Source organism: Mytilus edulis, chromosome 9 (genome assembly GCF_963676685.1).
Source record: "Mytilus edulis chromosome 9, xbMytEdul2.2, whole genome shotgun sequence".
In the NCBI taxonomy this organism is placed as follows: Eukaryota; Metazoa; Mollusca; class Bivalvia; order Mytilida; family Mytilidae; genus Mytilus; species Mytilus edulis.
The window spans coordinates 10,266,790-10,283,785 of NC_092352.1; the positions used below are offsets into that span (position 1 = coordinate 10,266,790).

The 16,996-nt window shown below is 31.2% G+C and overlaps 1 protein-coding gene across 1 annotated transcript in view; it reads left to right on the forward strand.

Moving 5' to 3' along the window:
• LOC139489502 (aconitate hydratase, mitochondrial-like) overlaps positions 1-15,518 on the forward strand; it is a 29,290-nt gene extending 13,772 nt beyond the window's left edge. The window contains exons 5-20 of the mRNA XM_071275985.1: positions 2,444-2,515; positions 3,022-3,141; positions 3,428-3,520; positions 5,319-5,477; positions 5,894-6,044; positions 6,908-7,012; positions 7,270-7,361; positions 7,764-7,869; positions 8,353-8,510; positions 9,144-9,402; positions 9,685-9,890; positions 10,268-10,365; positions 12,638-12,731; positions 12,986-13,118; positions 13,416-13,537; positions 14,330-15,518. Of these exons, the coding sequence (XP_071132086.1) occupies positions 2,444-2,515; positions 3,022-3,141; positions 3,428-3,520; positions 5,319-5,477; positions 5,894-6,044; positions 6,908-7,012; positions 7,270-7,361; positions 7,764-7,869; positions 8,353-8,510; positions 9,144-9,402; positions 9,685-9,890; positions 10,268-10,365; positions 12,638-12,731; positions 12,986-13,118; positions 13,416-13,537; positions 14,330-14,464 (2,103 nt within the window). The 3' untranslated portion in view covers positions 14,465-15,518. The remainder of the gene's footprint in view (positions 1-2,443; positions 2,516-3,021; positions 3,142-3,427; positions 3,521-5,318; positions 5,478-5,893; positions 6,045-6,907; positions 7,013-7,269; positions 7,362-7,763; positions 7,870-8,352; positions 8,511-9,143; positions 9,403-9,684; positions 9,891-10,267; positions 10,366-12,637; positions 12,732-12,985; positions 13,119-13,415; positions 13,538-14,329) is intronic.
• Positions 15,519-16,996: the final 1,478 nt, after the last annotated feature.

Here is a 16,996-nt window from a genome sequence, read left to right on the forward strand (position 1 = left end):
TTGATTGGACAAATTCGTGCTCAGTGCACTATAATTTGACAGGTAAGTGCTCGGTGCACTTTGAATAGGGACATATGTGCTCTGTGCACCATACGGAAAACTATAAGTACTTTGAATAGGTGGACTAGTTGTATATGTATGTGAACTTTGACTATTTATTGAAACACTGCCTAATGAATTACCCATATTTAATGAAGATGGACCAGCTTGGACTGTGGATGTATGTAAACTTGCCGTCATACGAGAATTTCCCTCACTACTTGAAAATATTGGCAATGGTAGCCCTCTATTCCGTAAATTCATACTGACTTTGGGCAAAAGCAAGGTTTATATCTTATAATATACTGTGTATAATGCTTTAATAAATCTGTGCTTGTTTATATTGCCCAAGTTTGTTTGTTTGTTTTGTTTGTTTGTTTGTTGTTTATTTTTGTTAATTTTTTTTTTTTTTTTTACTGCTGAGTATCAGTTACTCTTAATTTTGAAAATGTTTATTACACTTTAAGATATCAGAAATCTTTGTAGTGTTTACCTTTAAGGGTTTTTTTTTTTTTTTTTATCGAAAAAACGATACACCTTTGAGTGTCAGTCACTCTTTAGTGCTCACTTATTTATACTTAAATAATACACCTTTGAGTGTCAGGTTTTTTTATCGAAAAAACGATACACCTTTGAGTGTCAGTCACTCTTTAGTGCTCACTTATTTATAGTTAAATAATACACCTTTGAGTGTCAGGTTTTTTTTATCGAAAAAACGATACACCTTTGAGTGTCAGTCACTCTTTAGTGCTCACTTATTTATACTTAAATAATACACCTTTGAGTGTCAGTCACTCTTTAGTGTTCACTAAATAATACTTAATTAATACACCTTTGAGTGTCAGTCACTCTTCAGTGCTCACTAAAAATACTTAAATATTACACCTTTGAGTGTCAGTCACTCTTTAGTGTTCACTAAAATATATATATATTTTTTTTATTTTTAAATAACACTTTAAGTCTCAAATTAACTTTTTGTGTTTCTTAATTTATACTTTTAAAAATTATCTCTATTTATTTTTCTCCCCCTTTTTGTTAAAACTCTTTGTGTATCAAGTTACACTTTGAGTATTAATAATTTTTAAAATCAAAAGAATTTCAGTGGCAATTTAATAAAAATTAAATTCGTTCACCGCTGTCACCAATTTGTAGCGCCGACCGTTTATAAAGTTTACCAATTTCAAAGCAAATGAAAAACTGGTGTAAAATAGATTCCGTTTATTATAATAGAAATAAATGTATTGCAATTTACAATAAATAGTATTTAAATATTATCAACGTATGTAATTACCTATAAAATACCTAATCTGAAAAGTTATATCTGAAGTTCGTAAAGCAGCTGATCGTTAGCAATCCAAATTTGAAACTGACTATAGTTGACATAGTTTACAAAGCGAATACACAAAAATAGATATTCCCTACTTCCGGTTAATGGTTACAATGTAAATATGAACGCTGTGTAGCAAAAGGCTACAATTATGAAAGATTATCGTTATAAATGAATGTGTAAAAGGTAATTCCATACAACTTTAACGTATATAAATGATTTGTTATGCAGTTCCTATGAAAATTACTCCGCATAACATCTGAGTCGCGAATGACAACCTAAAATGTGCTACGAACTCCCGGTAAAATCATTACCAAAATATTGCGGGAATTATGAAATATAAAAATGAACTGCACAAACTATGTGCATTAAACAACGTAATAACTTCTATTACGAAAGTAAATTAAGGTAAAATGCTTTGGCACAACACTATCCAAAAATCCTGGGGAGAACACTGTTAAATGATGAAAAATCACCATGAGAAATTACTGAAATGAGTACAATATAAATAAAGAAGTGGTAGGATTGCCAATAAAAAAAATATCAACCAAAAGATATGGATATGAAACACTACAGGTCATATGGATATGAACCACTATGTACAGGTCATATATGGATATGAACCACTACAGGTCATATGGATATGAACCACTACAGGTCATATGGATATGAACCACTACAGGTCATATGGATATGAACCACTACAGGTCATATGGATATGAACCACTACAGGTCATATGGATATGAACCACTATGTACAGGTCATATATGGATATGAACCACTACAGGTCATATGGATATGAACCACTACAGGTCATATATGGATATGAAACACTACAGGTCATATGGATATGAAACACTACAGGTCACTGTACAAGGTTCAACAATGAGCTACATTGAATACCTACCATACAAATGTATATGAAGCTATAAAAGGCCATGGGATATCAAAATGTAAACAATTTGAAAAAGAAAACCAACAAATTGATTTCTTATTTAAACATCAAGACTGAAAGTCACATTTCTGATTAAGGCATATATAGACATATTTTAATAGTGCACTTTGTTGACCTACAGGAAGTAGAACGAGGGGAGAGTTACTTGAACTTGAGACCAGATAGAGTTGCTATGCAAGATGCCACAGCTCAGGTATTTATATGTTTATAGTATATTATTGACATAATTTTGTAATTATTATTTCTTGTTCTGATATGAGTCATTCTTCAGAATTGGTATATGGTTTTTCGTCACTATGAGTGTATTTTTTTGTACAGCAAAATTAATAAATGAATGGTTTGTTTTATAAGTAGAAATTTTAGTTTGAACTCCATAGAGAACAAGAGCTATTGTATTCATTCAATGGGACAGTACAATTTACAAAATCTTTAATGGACAGGTAAACTCATCCTGATTCTGGGGAATAGTTTGATTGACTTCGCAATAAAAGACATATTTTTTTACAACCATTATAGTTTAGAAAGTTATATTGAACAGAAAGCATCTTAATAAGACAAATTTAATATTCTTGTATCAAATAACTTTTTAAATAGAGTTCACTGCAGAAGATTTACAACAGCCATATCTCTGACGATTTGCAATAAGTCTTGATTACTTTTTTGGCATAGTTCAAGTGATATTGATTATTAATTTTGCAGATGGCTATGCTACAGTTTATATCCAGTGGACTTCCAAAAGTAGCAGTCCCTTCCACTATTCATTGTGACCATTTAATAGAAGCTCAGGTTGGAGGTGAAAAAGATTTAGCCAGAGCAAAGGTGAGAACTATAATAAATCATATATTTTATCAACATGATCAAATCAAATGCTATTTTCAGCTATGACCATTTGTAAGGTACCAACTATGAACTAATGAAAGATACTATGTTTTGTATCTGTATAATATACAAACAATCAAATGTACAAATCAAGTCTTCTATTAACTTTTTTAAGAGGAAATTCAGCAATTATCAATATCAAAAATTCTAATGTCTTAGTGTTAAAAGAGAGGCAAATTATTTTAAAACATATTAAGATACTCAGATGGTGTTTTTCTTATGACAGGACATCAATAAAGAGGTATATGAATTCCTTGCCTCAGCCAGTGCTAAGTATGGTGTGGGATTCTGGAAACCAGGCAGTGGAATTATCCATCAGGTAATTTTAGCTTTTCAACGAGGTAAATTCTTGCCCAAGTCAGTGCTGATATAAAATGAGAGAGATGTGGTATTATAGTCAGTTAGAAAACTATTGAAGAGTGCTTAAATGATGTGGATTCAAGCAATGTTAAGGCACTGTACTGCCTTCAACAATTTTCAAATCAAATTCTTTAGGCCAATTAAAATTAATTGATAGATTTTCATCCCCGCCCGCCCCTCTAAAATTGTCCCGCCCTGATATTTTTTGTTTTGAAAAAATTTCCGATTTCTGGATTTTGTTCATTTTTGTTACTGGTAACAGTCGATAATTTTGTTTCATTCATTACTTCCTGTATCAAATTTCGGTTTTTGTATTTCTTGGAGTAATCTAACTAAAATGATTAAGTCGACATATTCTGCTGCTCTATGATGCCAACATCATCTACCGAGAATAGAGATTGATTACGAGATGGGCATGAAATATTCGGGTTATGCGTAAAACGCTGTGGTTAAGAACGCAAATCGCGGGATGTCACAAATTTTTTTGATTAGAATACCGTGGATTTTTTTATTTATGCAAAGACTTTTGTCAGGAAATTTGAACTGTGTATGATATCCAAAGCGCAAGAATCGTTGAACACATTGGTACAAAAACATGACTGGATTAAAGAAATTGACACAAGCACGAACTTGATATATTTATGACCGTATTTTGATATTTTGAGTTGAAAAAATGTCGTCAAACATTCGCATTTTATTATAGCAAGCCCATAAATTGCCCATTACTGTCATTTTTTGTTGACAAACATCAAACACCCTCTGTCCCAATACCCTCAATAAAGCCATTAAACAATGACTTCTTTTTTTTTCAACACTGTTTGAGTTTTCATTTTATTCTGTACTCATAATACTTGTGTTGCATACCAATGTATTTGCTTCATTTAAAGGGGATAACAAACCATAGCTTAGGAAGCAAAATAAATTTGGTGAAGGTAGTCCAACTGAAGAGATGAAATTGAGAAAGGAAATGGGGAATGTGTCAAGCATTTCTCCACTATTTTGCTGTACTATAAATAGGTTTCTAAAGCGGCAATTGCATGTAGAACAGTGGTTGCCTATCAGATATTTATTTCAAGATTAATTGAAAAATTATGTACGATTCCTTATACATGATATAAGCTTATTATTCTACTTGCATTTATGAAGAACTGGTCATAAGAGGGTTTCATATGAAATAAAATTTGAAAAATAAAATCCTCCCACCTGCCCCATTTTTTTCAAAAATCTGGATGAAAATCTACTTATTAATTTTAGTTGGCCTTATAGTCAGATATTAAAGGACCTGACATGACAATATGTAAAACAATTATAGCAAGTTATCCAATGGCATGATATATATAAAAAAGATATAAACCAAAAACACATGGGGGACAGAAACTAATGACACCAACTGAATTACAGGCTCCCGACTTCAGCAAGCTCATACAGAATGTGACAAGATTAGATATGTTTGGGAGTGGTCAACCCTCCACTTACCTGAGATAACAGCTTGATAAAACTTGATCAGCATGAAGCACTAAAAACAAGTTTTATTAGAATCACTTAGGATTGAGCAAGGATTGCACATACATGTAGACTAATTACGTTGGAGACTTACAGAGGACAAAAGTATATCAGCAGACAGACATTAAACATACTTATAGCAAGCAAACAAATTAATTTAATCAACTCTGTATTTTAAATGACGAAGAATTATGTTACCCGCTATTATTAAACAGAAAAGATGTAAATTGTATAATGAACTGGTATATTTACAGATAGTTTTAGAGAATTATGGCTACCCTGGAGTATTACTGATAGGTACTGACAGTCATACACCTAATGGAGGAGGTTTAGGAGGACTGTGTATTGGTGTAGGTGGTGCTGATGCTGTAGATGTCATGGCTGGTCTCCCCTGGGAACTCAAATGTCCAAAGGTAACAATTGTCTTCCATGTAGTCACAAATCCATTACATATAATAAAGTCATCTGATGTCCTGGAAAGAAAAAAAACTTTTATTTTAAAGCATTTTGCTCTAAATAACAATAAATCAAACCAAGCAAGTCAAATAACTTTTGCAATTACATAAACTTGTGAGTTTTCAGCTTAGGATTAGTTTGGTCATTATGGTCAGATGGAATGGATAACCTTTTGATTGCATTGATAAGGATGGAAGGTCACTTTAAATGACATATTTGTGTCATTGAACATGTTGAATAATGGACATATGGGATTAATATTAAAATACCGTTAAGTCTATGATCTCATACACAGTCACAAATTTGAAATAATTGTCAATCATAATCAATTATGCAGTTTAGTCGATCATGTAATTATTTCATCTTTTATTAGGTGATAGGAGTAAAGCTTACAGGAAAATTGAGTGGTTGGACTTCACCAAAAGATATCATTCTTAAAGTTGCTGGTATTCTTACAGTAAAAGGAGGAACTGGCGCTATTGTTGAGTACTTTGGTCCAGGTGTAGATTCTATTTCATGTACAGGTAATGGTGTTATTATTGACTTAAGTGTAAAAATTTACAGTTAGAAATTATCAAATTGTAATTTTTAGACTTCTTTTGTATATTTGTTTCTTATTTTATAAGAAGGATGATTTTTTGTTCATTTTGAAATGTCAGCTGTGATCTTTAGTGTGTGTCAAGACTACATTATTGTAGATCTTTGTTCCAGTAGACGTAACCAGAAGAAGAAAAGCACACTAAAGACCTAGATAAAGCATGCAGTCAACAGGTGTGGTTAGGCTTAGAAGTGTCTATACCATGTATAATACTGCAAACATTTATGAGTATTAATCTTGAAAAAAGAGTATCAGACTTATCGATATTGTCTTTTAGAATTATGGACATTGACAACAAATGTGTATGAATGATATGCAACTTAATAGTTGGTATTTTTCATAGAGGTATACCTTTAAATAGCTACACAGTATATGTATTAATTTTCTGGCATAAATAAGTAATTATGCTCCTGGAATTATTGTTTTTAAAGCACATAGTAGTCTGACAGTCAGTCTATCTGTGGGTTCAAAACATGGTCAGATGATACCTCAAGTTCCATCGCTTGATCTGAAAAAGTCTTATACAAATGAATGCAGAAGAAACTTATTGATTTAGGGGTCAATAGTTAAAAGTTCAAGAAAGGTGTGCTCCAAGAATAAAATATAAATGTCAGTCTGTTTATCCAACAGGTATGTGTGTTCTTATATCAGGTACTATTTACATTTCATTCAGTCAGCTGCTTTTATACAGTTCCACAATATCAACTGTGTTATATAGGTTATTTGAATTAGAGATGTTTATGATAAAATAAAAATGCTGTTAGTGATTATATTCATTGTTGTTATTAGGAATGGGTACCATCTGTAACATGGGTGCTGAGATAGGAGCTACAACATCAGTGTTCCCTTACAACCACAGAATGCAGGACTATCTTAGAGCTACTGAAAGATCAGGTATCTTATTATATATTGTTTGTTTTTATGCCAAACTACAAAAGTATATTTTTATAAGTTTGAAAAATATTATGTTCATGTTCAAGAATGTTAGTTTTATTAAGACAGTATCCAGGAGAGTGTGATGGGTGCACTTGTGTCATATCCATTCTGTTGTTTTCACCAAAAAAAAATGATTAATTATTGATTGTATTGACTAGCTTGAAGCTATGATTACAAAACAAAATTCTAATTTACATACACATTTCTCATTACAGCTATAGCTGATCTAGCTAATAATTACAAAGGGTTATTATCAGCTGATCCTGACTGTAAATATGACGAGTTGATTGAGATAAATCTCAGTGAGGTAAATACTGTGCATTCTTATAAGTGCTTTATATTGTTTTACATTGACACAAAAAAAAACCAGTTTCAAACAGCTGAAATTATATATGTGTTATTCATCTTGTGATTAGTAAATTAATATTTAAAAGATACCTAATTTGGCCTGAATCAACCCACCTTTATCTAGTTTGAATCTTTATAAAATTCACTAAACTGACTAACTAATATGACCATATGTGTAAAAGTAATATAGATATTCTATGGTCTTATATTTTTAGTTTTTTGAATGTAAAATACAATTGCATAATTTATGATTAGTAGAGTTTACTTTAGTGATTTCGTTTTCTCAACTTAAATTATGGAAAATACTCTACTTTGATGTTTTGATATTTTGAGCATTTCATGAATCATTTATATTTGACAGTTGGAACCTCATGTTAATGGACCATTTACTCCAGATTTAGCTAATCCTATTTCAAAGCTTGGTCAAATAGCTAAAGAGAAGGACTGGCCATTGGACATCAGAGTTGGTAAGTCATTACTCATATAATTGTTGAGATTGTATCCTTGAACAAATCATCAGAATAAAGGTGAAATAAAACTTGAAGAAAAAGGTTTAAAGATATTTATAAGAAAATATGCACTGCTGTTTTATTTGCAAGTTAATAGCCGTGAGCATTAAAATTAACTTGTTATTTCCTAAAAAAATAATGTTTATTTGAGCAAGAATGCTATTGAGTATTTGTTTTGCATATCTCATACCAAAACAAGGAAGATTACATATACACCTACTATAATAGAATTGTTCAAGGTATTTTTCCTCATTTTTTCCAGACTTGGAAACTTATTCGTTTTCTACAAAGATAAATCACAAACTATACACACAAATGTGAATGATCTTTCATTCTAGAAATGCCTAGTGAAAGTTGTGCCATGGTATACTATTTTGTATATGTCAGAATCAACATTCCAGGATTTGTCTATAATTTATAGAACTATTTGTTTGGTTTCAGGTTTGATTGGTAGTTGTACAAACAGCAGTTATGAAGACATGAGCCGGTCAGCTAGTATTGCCAGACAGGCAGTAAACAAGGGTATCAAATCTAAAGCAGCATTCACAGTAACACCTGGCTCAGAACAAATTAGAGCTACCATAGAAAGGGATGGGCAGGTATATATACGGGGTTATTTAAATGTATATAACACCCCCACCCCTAACTTATATTGTTTGCAGATGTCAATCTTATATAACAATACTTCAGAAAGCATTAATACAAACAAAGTAAGCAAGCCAATCAAACATTTAACTTGTCAGATTTTGGAAAGATTATACATGGGGAAAAAATCAATTTTGTGAATATAAAAAATAAATTTAACAGTGAGAAAACAGCTCTGAGGATTTGCTTTCAGAAAATAAAAATAAAAAATTTGGATAAGGAAACTTGTTTCTTGTTTCAAAATAAAACAAAACAACAATATTTTCTGTACATTCTAATAAAAAAATCTTTTATCTGACCTTTATCACTTTATATGGCTAAATTGAAAACAACTTGAATCAAACATGAAATATTTTGTATTTGTAAAAACATTCATATAAGGGATAAAATCACATAATTTTCCTCATTTGAATAAGAAGTCTTACAAAATTAGAATTTGATTAAAGATCTAGACCAATTTTTTGGCTTCTATTATTGGATCAAAGATGATGTAAGACCCTTATTCTTCCTTAAAACAGTTAGATGTTGTAGGAATATTTTGATATGGAACCAGTAGATTATCTTATAAATTTGTTATTTGTTTTCAGGCCAAAGTTCTAAGAGAAATTGGTGGTGTTGTATTAGCCAATGCTTGTGGTCCATGTATTGGTCAGTGGGACAGAAAAGATGTAAAGAAAGGAGAGAAGAATACCATTGTAACCTCATATAACCGTAACTTTACTGGTCGTAATGATGCTAACCCTGCCACTCATGCCTTTGTTGCCTCACCCGAACTTGTCACAGCTTTAGCTATCGCTGGAGATTTAGGATTTAATCCTGAGACTGATTCATTAACAGCTGCTGATGGTTAGTAATCAATGTAAACTGTCATTAGTTATCTCCTGCATTTACCATGTTTTAATTTGCCTGCAACATTCAATATTATTACCTATATTCTTTACAGTTTTATAAACAGAATTGAATCATATCTAAAACTATTTGGCAATGATTATAATTGAAATGGCCTTGTGCATTAAGATATTTACATAAAATCTAGAAATTTATTCAAGAAAAATGTTAATTTCCTCATTTGTAAACCCTATTAATCAGGTTCAACATGAAATTCAAAGATTACTTTACATGTTTCAGGTTCTAAATTCAAATTTGAAACACCTTATGGAGATGAATTACCAGCCAATGGATTTGATCCTGGAGAAGATACCTTCCAACCACCACCATCAGATGGCTCAGCATTGAAAGTTAACGTTGATGAACAGAGTCAGAGGTTACAACTACTCACCCCCTTTACTAAATGGGATGGTAAAGATATCACAGATGCTTTAATTCTTATAAAGGTATTGATGCCATATAGATATTCTTGCTTCATGTCAATATTCTAATATTGTTATTTCATTCAAGTGAAATTTGCTACTTAAATAATGGAATACAAACGACAGTGAACCAACACCTGCTTAATCTTCAATACAGTAGAATCCGTGAAGTGGATACCAGGTATGCAGAGTTGTTGCGATGAAAAACACAGAATGAAGTTATAAAATTATGTATGTTTCAAAAATAACTCAGTTCTAGTTGGGAAGAGTTATGCATGACATTCGTGCTTTGCAATATAATCTTTTCTGTAGTTTTGTAATAAAGTGATTACCAGGCTGTAGGAAATTGTACACATAAAATATAGTGTTAAATTTTGAATGATTCCATGTTTGTTTTTAAGGTAAAAGGAAAATGTACAACAGACCACATAAGTGCTGCAGGACAATGGCTAAAATACAGAGGTCATTTAGATAACATATCAAATAACTTCATGATTGGGTAAGTAATCAATGACCTGGATACATCTTTCTAATACCAATGTTTGTATGATTTCACCAAAAATTGATGGCACTAAGACTTCATTTAAACTCACTGAAAGATCTATAAAAAATGTAATGCTGGGATTATATATAAATGGCTTAAATACAGACCACATTTAAATAAGATGAAAAATAAGAGTAAGAAGCAAATGACAACTGTTCCCAGTGTAAGAAAACATTAAGGATGTACTTAGGTGAGGTTAGGTGAAAATTAATAAATTAAGAAGTTAAAATTGATACTACAAGCTGGTAGAGCACTCTTCAAGGATAAAAATAAGCTAAAAGTATTGATAGGTCATGGACCTCCTTTTCGAGATATTTGAGATTTAAGATATGGGGGGAAAAGGCTGACTCAGACTTTAACCTTTTATTTGCATTGATATTATTTGGGTCACAAAACCAAAGAAACAAAATCAAGAATCTTCTAAAATTTTGGTAAATGACCTTTCATGAGCTAATAAATCTTATATGAAAATAATAAATGGGTGTTATGGGGCAAAATATTTTACATTGTATTGTATGGAAAAACACCAAGAAGTTCGAACATTTGACACAAATTCAAAAACCTCACCTAAGTACATCCTTAATAATATTAAGGACACATTAAATAAGGCCAACATTAAAAATATCTTTGTTTCCCCTCCCCGACTGAGGTTATCAGGGTATGGGTAGGTAGGTAGGGAAATTATTTTATTTTATTTCTTGATATAATTTTTCAATATTGAATTTTTACCAATTTTTTTACCAATTTTTACAAAATTCAACAGGTAAGATAAGTAAAAAAAAGTGGGATATTCCCTGTATTTAGTGTACACCCCAGTTTTCTGATGTTAAAAACCGTATACAGGGACCTCCTTTTTTCCTATTCATTTTATGGTATGAAATCTACAAAAGCACACATTCTTCATGTGATCACAATTGTAATGAAAGCAAGTGTTTAATTAGTTAAAAATCAAGCTTATTTCAAGTCTAATTTGATGCATAACTCATAACAAAACAATTCCTGTGTTCACCAATTCATACCTTGATCATCCATTATGAGATGACAAAAAGATATGTTAATGACTTAGGAATTAAAATTCAATGAATAAAAATTTTCTATAGAAGTGAACATAATTCAGTTGTGTTCAGTTATACCTGGATCATGCAGCTTAGTCAATTAATTCCTAAACAAAATATTTGTAAAAAACAAGGCTTCACTTATTCATGTTTTGTGGTTCCTAGAATACTTTGAGTATTTACAAATTCAACTGATGCAGTTATAAAGTAAAAAATGCCCTTTTGTCAATTTCATGCCATAAATTGAAAAATAAAAACACATTTAACTGGTCTTGTTTACACCAGAAATCAGGGAGGTTCCCTGAAAGCAGGGAATTCACGTATCCAATATTTTCTGACTTGTGGCTGTGCCCAACCTGTTAGAAGTCGAAAACAAAAGTAGATTGATTTCAAAGCACGATTCAGACCATTTTTATTCAAAGATTTTATTCTTTAAACAGGAACAGAGGTAAAAGACAAAGCCAATCAAGGTGCACTCAGTGGGTTGAAAGATGCTTCAGATTTTTTATTTTGAAATATCACATTTGCACACAACACAAATTGTGTGGCAATGTTTGTTTTCCTTGATTCCGAATCATATAGACACTTCAATGCAAAAATGCCTTGATTTAAAACGTTTTTTGATTACAGCATCGGAAAGGTATGGCAAAAAACAATGCACGTTTATTACAGCATCGGAAAGATATCACCAAAAACCAACATAGAAAAAAAAAATTTGAACAAGAATGGCCATTAAAGTTTTTCCAGTCGCTGCGATTTTACAGGGTCGGTAGTGGGAGGGGAAACAAACAATATTTTATTTTTGGCCTAAAGGAAAATATGTTTGTTGTTGATGTTGAAAGTCAAAGTAACCAGAGAGAACTACCAACCTTCAAAGGTAAAACTGGCAATATTTGTCTGTTTAAAGGAGGAAAAGCTGAAACAATTATGAAATTCCATTGAAAATATTTGTAACACATGAAAAAGGGTTCAATGATACTAATGTCTGTTCATGATGAACTATATATTCCATATGTGTATCCCATATTATTGCAGGCTTAATGGAAAAGAACAGGATCAAGTGTTATAGCAGAGCAGGATACTATAATTTATTGCAAAAACAAAGGAAAATCAAAGTTAATACACAATTCCCTACACATATATATTTTTGTAAAACATCTTTTGTGTTACAGAGCAACAAATTCAGAAAATGGTGAAATCAACAAAGTAAAGAATCTATTAACAGAAGAATATGGAGCTGTTCCAGCCACCGGTAGATACTATAAGGTAAAACATATTACCATCTGAAAATTAACTATAGCATAGATAAAAAAAAAAAAGATTTTTAAAAGAAACCATTGAATTTGTTTTATGATTTCCTTTGACATATAAGATCATGAGGTATAGTTACTTCAACTCTATTATCTTTCCACAAATTGGAATACACCATGGCTGTTATTTGTGATGTAATTTGGGTTAATTCACAGACTCAGAATATTTCCAGATTTTTATGTATGATTTTAATTTAATATTATTTACAGGCTCAGAATTTACCTTGGGTTGTTGTTGGTGATGAGAACTATGGTGAGGGTAGCAGTCGAGAACATGCAGCATTAGAACCAAGACATTTAGGTGGACGGGCTGTCATTGTCAAAAGTTTTGCCAGAATTCATGGTAGGTATTTAAAAATTGAAGGATTTAGAATGAGTAGGAAAACTGAGAAAAAGGTCTTTATATGCAAATTAATAAAAACGAGAGGTATTTGATAATATAAAGAATGTTTAATGGAAAAAATGCAAGTAATGAGCCAGTCTGTCATACCCTAGTGTATGTTCATAATTACTACAGGAAACTGAGGTCAAGTGTCTTAGATTTTATCTCTTTAAAATACTTAGTTATATAAACAATAGTATCACGTTATAACACTGTTGTGCAGCAAAATTATCCATTTAAAATGCTCTTTTTTTTCAGAAACAAATTTGAAGAAGCAGGGAATGTTACCATTAACATTTGCAAATCCATCAGATTATGATAAAATTCAGCCTACAGATAAAATATCATTATTAGGTCTTAGTAGTATGGCTCCTGGAAAGGTACGTATTGTATCATAGGTGAAATCATTAACTAAAGGAGATATATATATATATATGGGTTTGTATGTCTGAGACATCAATATCAAACACATTATGTCTACATATAGAGGTCATCATACTGTGTCCAACAAGTGTGAATCACTCACATCAGTTGACAAGGTCTACTTTGCTGCCATTCTACTAAAGTCTTAAAGGGATCTAATTTGAACTTGATATAAATATAGCATAAAGAAACCATTGTTAAAATGGTGGGATTCTTGAGACAGGCACACTAACTTGTGGCAGTGTTTCAACTAATTTTGTCTATACACACTGCCATAGTATAATATTTTTAAATTTTTTTTTGGTAAAATAAATCTTTTATTGCACATTTCTAAGCTGTTTACAACTTACTCGACTCACAGCATCATACAGATGATAATGTCCTGTGATTTATATGCATTATAATAATCCTAGGATATATTTTCTTCTTTAACCACTGAAGCACAATTAAATATACTGAATTAAATGTCTAATTGCAAAGTCAATAATAGTTTAGAGATTTGAAATGAATGAAAGGAGATATAAAGTATACATCAATGAAACAAGTCATTCTACACTCGTAATATTGGAGGCTGTTATCAACGGTAAACAAATGGTGAACAAATAGACATTGTAATTATTGTACAACTATAAAAAAGAACTCTTCTTAATGATATTTATTTTCATAACTTGATAGAATAATATTGAATTGATCTTATATATAGGTGTTATTGAATTTCTGATGTAGTTTTTTTGCTTCTTTTTTTACAGCCAGTGACATGTGAAATAAAACATTCAGATGGTTCTAAAGACACTATACAACTGAATCATACATTTAATGCAGGACAAATAACCTGGTTTCAGGCTGGCAGTGCACTTAACAGAATGAAGGAAGTCAACAAATAAACAGTTGTTGTGATAGATCTTTATTTATTAGATTTTTAATTTACAAGTCATTTTACACATCAGATATTCTAGATATGAACCTCATTTATCATGAAAACAGATGGCATTTGTTTTATAAAATTCATAGATTGCAGTATTACCAGTAGCCATAATTTATTTTCGATCTTATTCCTCTTCACTTGAGGATTTAAAAGGTTAAAATATTAAAATAGGGTTTTTGATTTGAAACAATGATGACCATATGTAGTTTTGTTAAGTCTAGAAATTGTTATGAATATTTAGGGAGGACAATATTATTTATTTCAAATCCAATTGCTTAAAATGGTGTTGTTTTTTTAAGTTTAAAGAGGACTGCCAGTTTAGAATAAGAAAAGAATAACTTTAAACTTTCATAATTCTTAGAAGTTAAAATGGGAATTAACCCAATGATGATGGCTGTAACTGAAGCCAGGGTAGTTTTGTCATGTGTGAAGAGGAACACAGTGAACCTAATATGGCTAGTTGAGATATAGCAGGCTATGTCAAGTTGAAGTACTTGATTTAATTTAGCATTTACATGTGATAGTGCCAAGTTTTGTCTTTTTTGTTGTTGAATTATTATACCTCATTGTGCTGTTGTAATATACTTTTTAGAATTTCAGTCAATTAATTGGATTTTGTTCTAGTGTTTTTTTTTCTCACTTTTCTTGGGTCTACAATTTGAATCTCTGCCTATGAATCTTATTTTTAGACCTTTTTTCATTGTAAAAATTGAATGACTGTTTAACAGATAAATTTAGATACATTAACACAGAAAACTGACCAGTCATATAAATACCCAAAGTAAAACTATTGATTTAATTTACATTATTTATAATATTTTGCTGTGTAATGAAATGCTTGACCCTCCATATTAAACCCCACCTTTAAAGTAAAGGCACATTTGTTCTGTATATTATCAGATATATAGAATGTAAGTCACATGAGTGTGTATACATGTTTGAATTAAGCAGATTACTGATAGTTTTGTACATAACTTGACTTAATTCTGTAATAAAACATGATTATGTTTTTATACCATTGTTTTGTTGATTTTGTGGACAACATGACCAGGTAACCATCTTTATGAGTTATCTGACTTGTTATTGTTAATACATTTTACAATCTATCTGTTTTCATTGGTATACTTTTTAAATGTAATCATTCTTGACATTTGAAGTACAACATGCAGTTTTCAGCAATAATAATTCATGCTCGTCTAGCGTATAAAATTATAAGCCTGGTATCTTTGATAACTATTAACCCCACTGGGTCAATGTCACTGATGGTGGATGTTACGTCCTAGAATGTATCACAAGCCCAGTAGTCTGAATATTCGTGTTGACATGAATATCAATTATATGGACATTTTTATAAATTCACTGTTTGCAAAAGTATGAATTATTTGAAATATTTAGGATTTTCTTATCCCAGGCATATATTACATGAGGCGTATTTGGCACAACTTTTTTGTTAGAATTTTGGGTCCATAATGTTCTTCTACTTTATACTTGCTTGGCTTTCTAACTTTTTTATCTGAGTGTCACTGATGAGTCTTATGTAGAAGAAACATGCGTCTGGCGTATAAAATTATAAGCCTGGTACCTTAGATAACAATTAACAATAAGGTCTGTGAAACTGCCTTTTTTAACTATATTTAACTGAAGACATATATGTTTGGGGTTCATTGACAATCTTTTCGACAGATAAAATCCATTGGGTATCAGTCTTGAGCCTTTATTATTGTGCAACATACCATTAAAAATGAATGTTTTGAAGCAAGCCAGCTTTAAATTTAGCATCCTTTATAAAGGTTTGTTCCTTATTCTTGTAAATTAAAGGTTTAGTATACCCTACCATGAATTTCGTCTGAATTTGTGTATAGATTAACCCTTCTTTCTTGTACTGTTGCATACTAAATATCATTGGCTTAGCATCAAGGCTTCACCTTAAACTTAAACAAATTGTTGACAGAAAACAACACATCTGGACTTCAAGGTGAAATATAATTTGCTTTTAGGAACATTGTTATTCCAAAGTACACCTATATACAAATAAGGAGACATGTTATTTTTGCCAATGAGACAATTATTTTCCAGAGTTGAACAAGCGGATTTTATCTGGTTTCTTTTTGAACTTCCTCCATAGGAATCTGTCAAGGCCAAAATTGGCATGTAATGAAGCATATTCAAAAATATATTAAATGAATGGTGTGAATAGATGACAGGCAATTTGCTGCTATAGAATGGAGGAGATACATTTTGGGATTTAGTTGGCCCTGTCAATTAAGATAAAATGGTGGGTTTTAAAAATGATGATACTATTATCGATAACATCATTACCTGTTGAATACAGGCCTATTTGATATGTGTAGATAAGTTATTCCATATGATAACAAGTATGTCGTTCTGATAAAATGTCAGTGACAAAAGTTGTATAGTAATGACTATCGACTTAATTTCACCAGGGTGTTGTGGGTAGCCCAACTTGTTCTATGTGGACCATTTTCTCAGT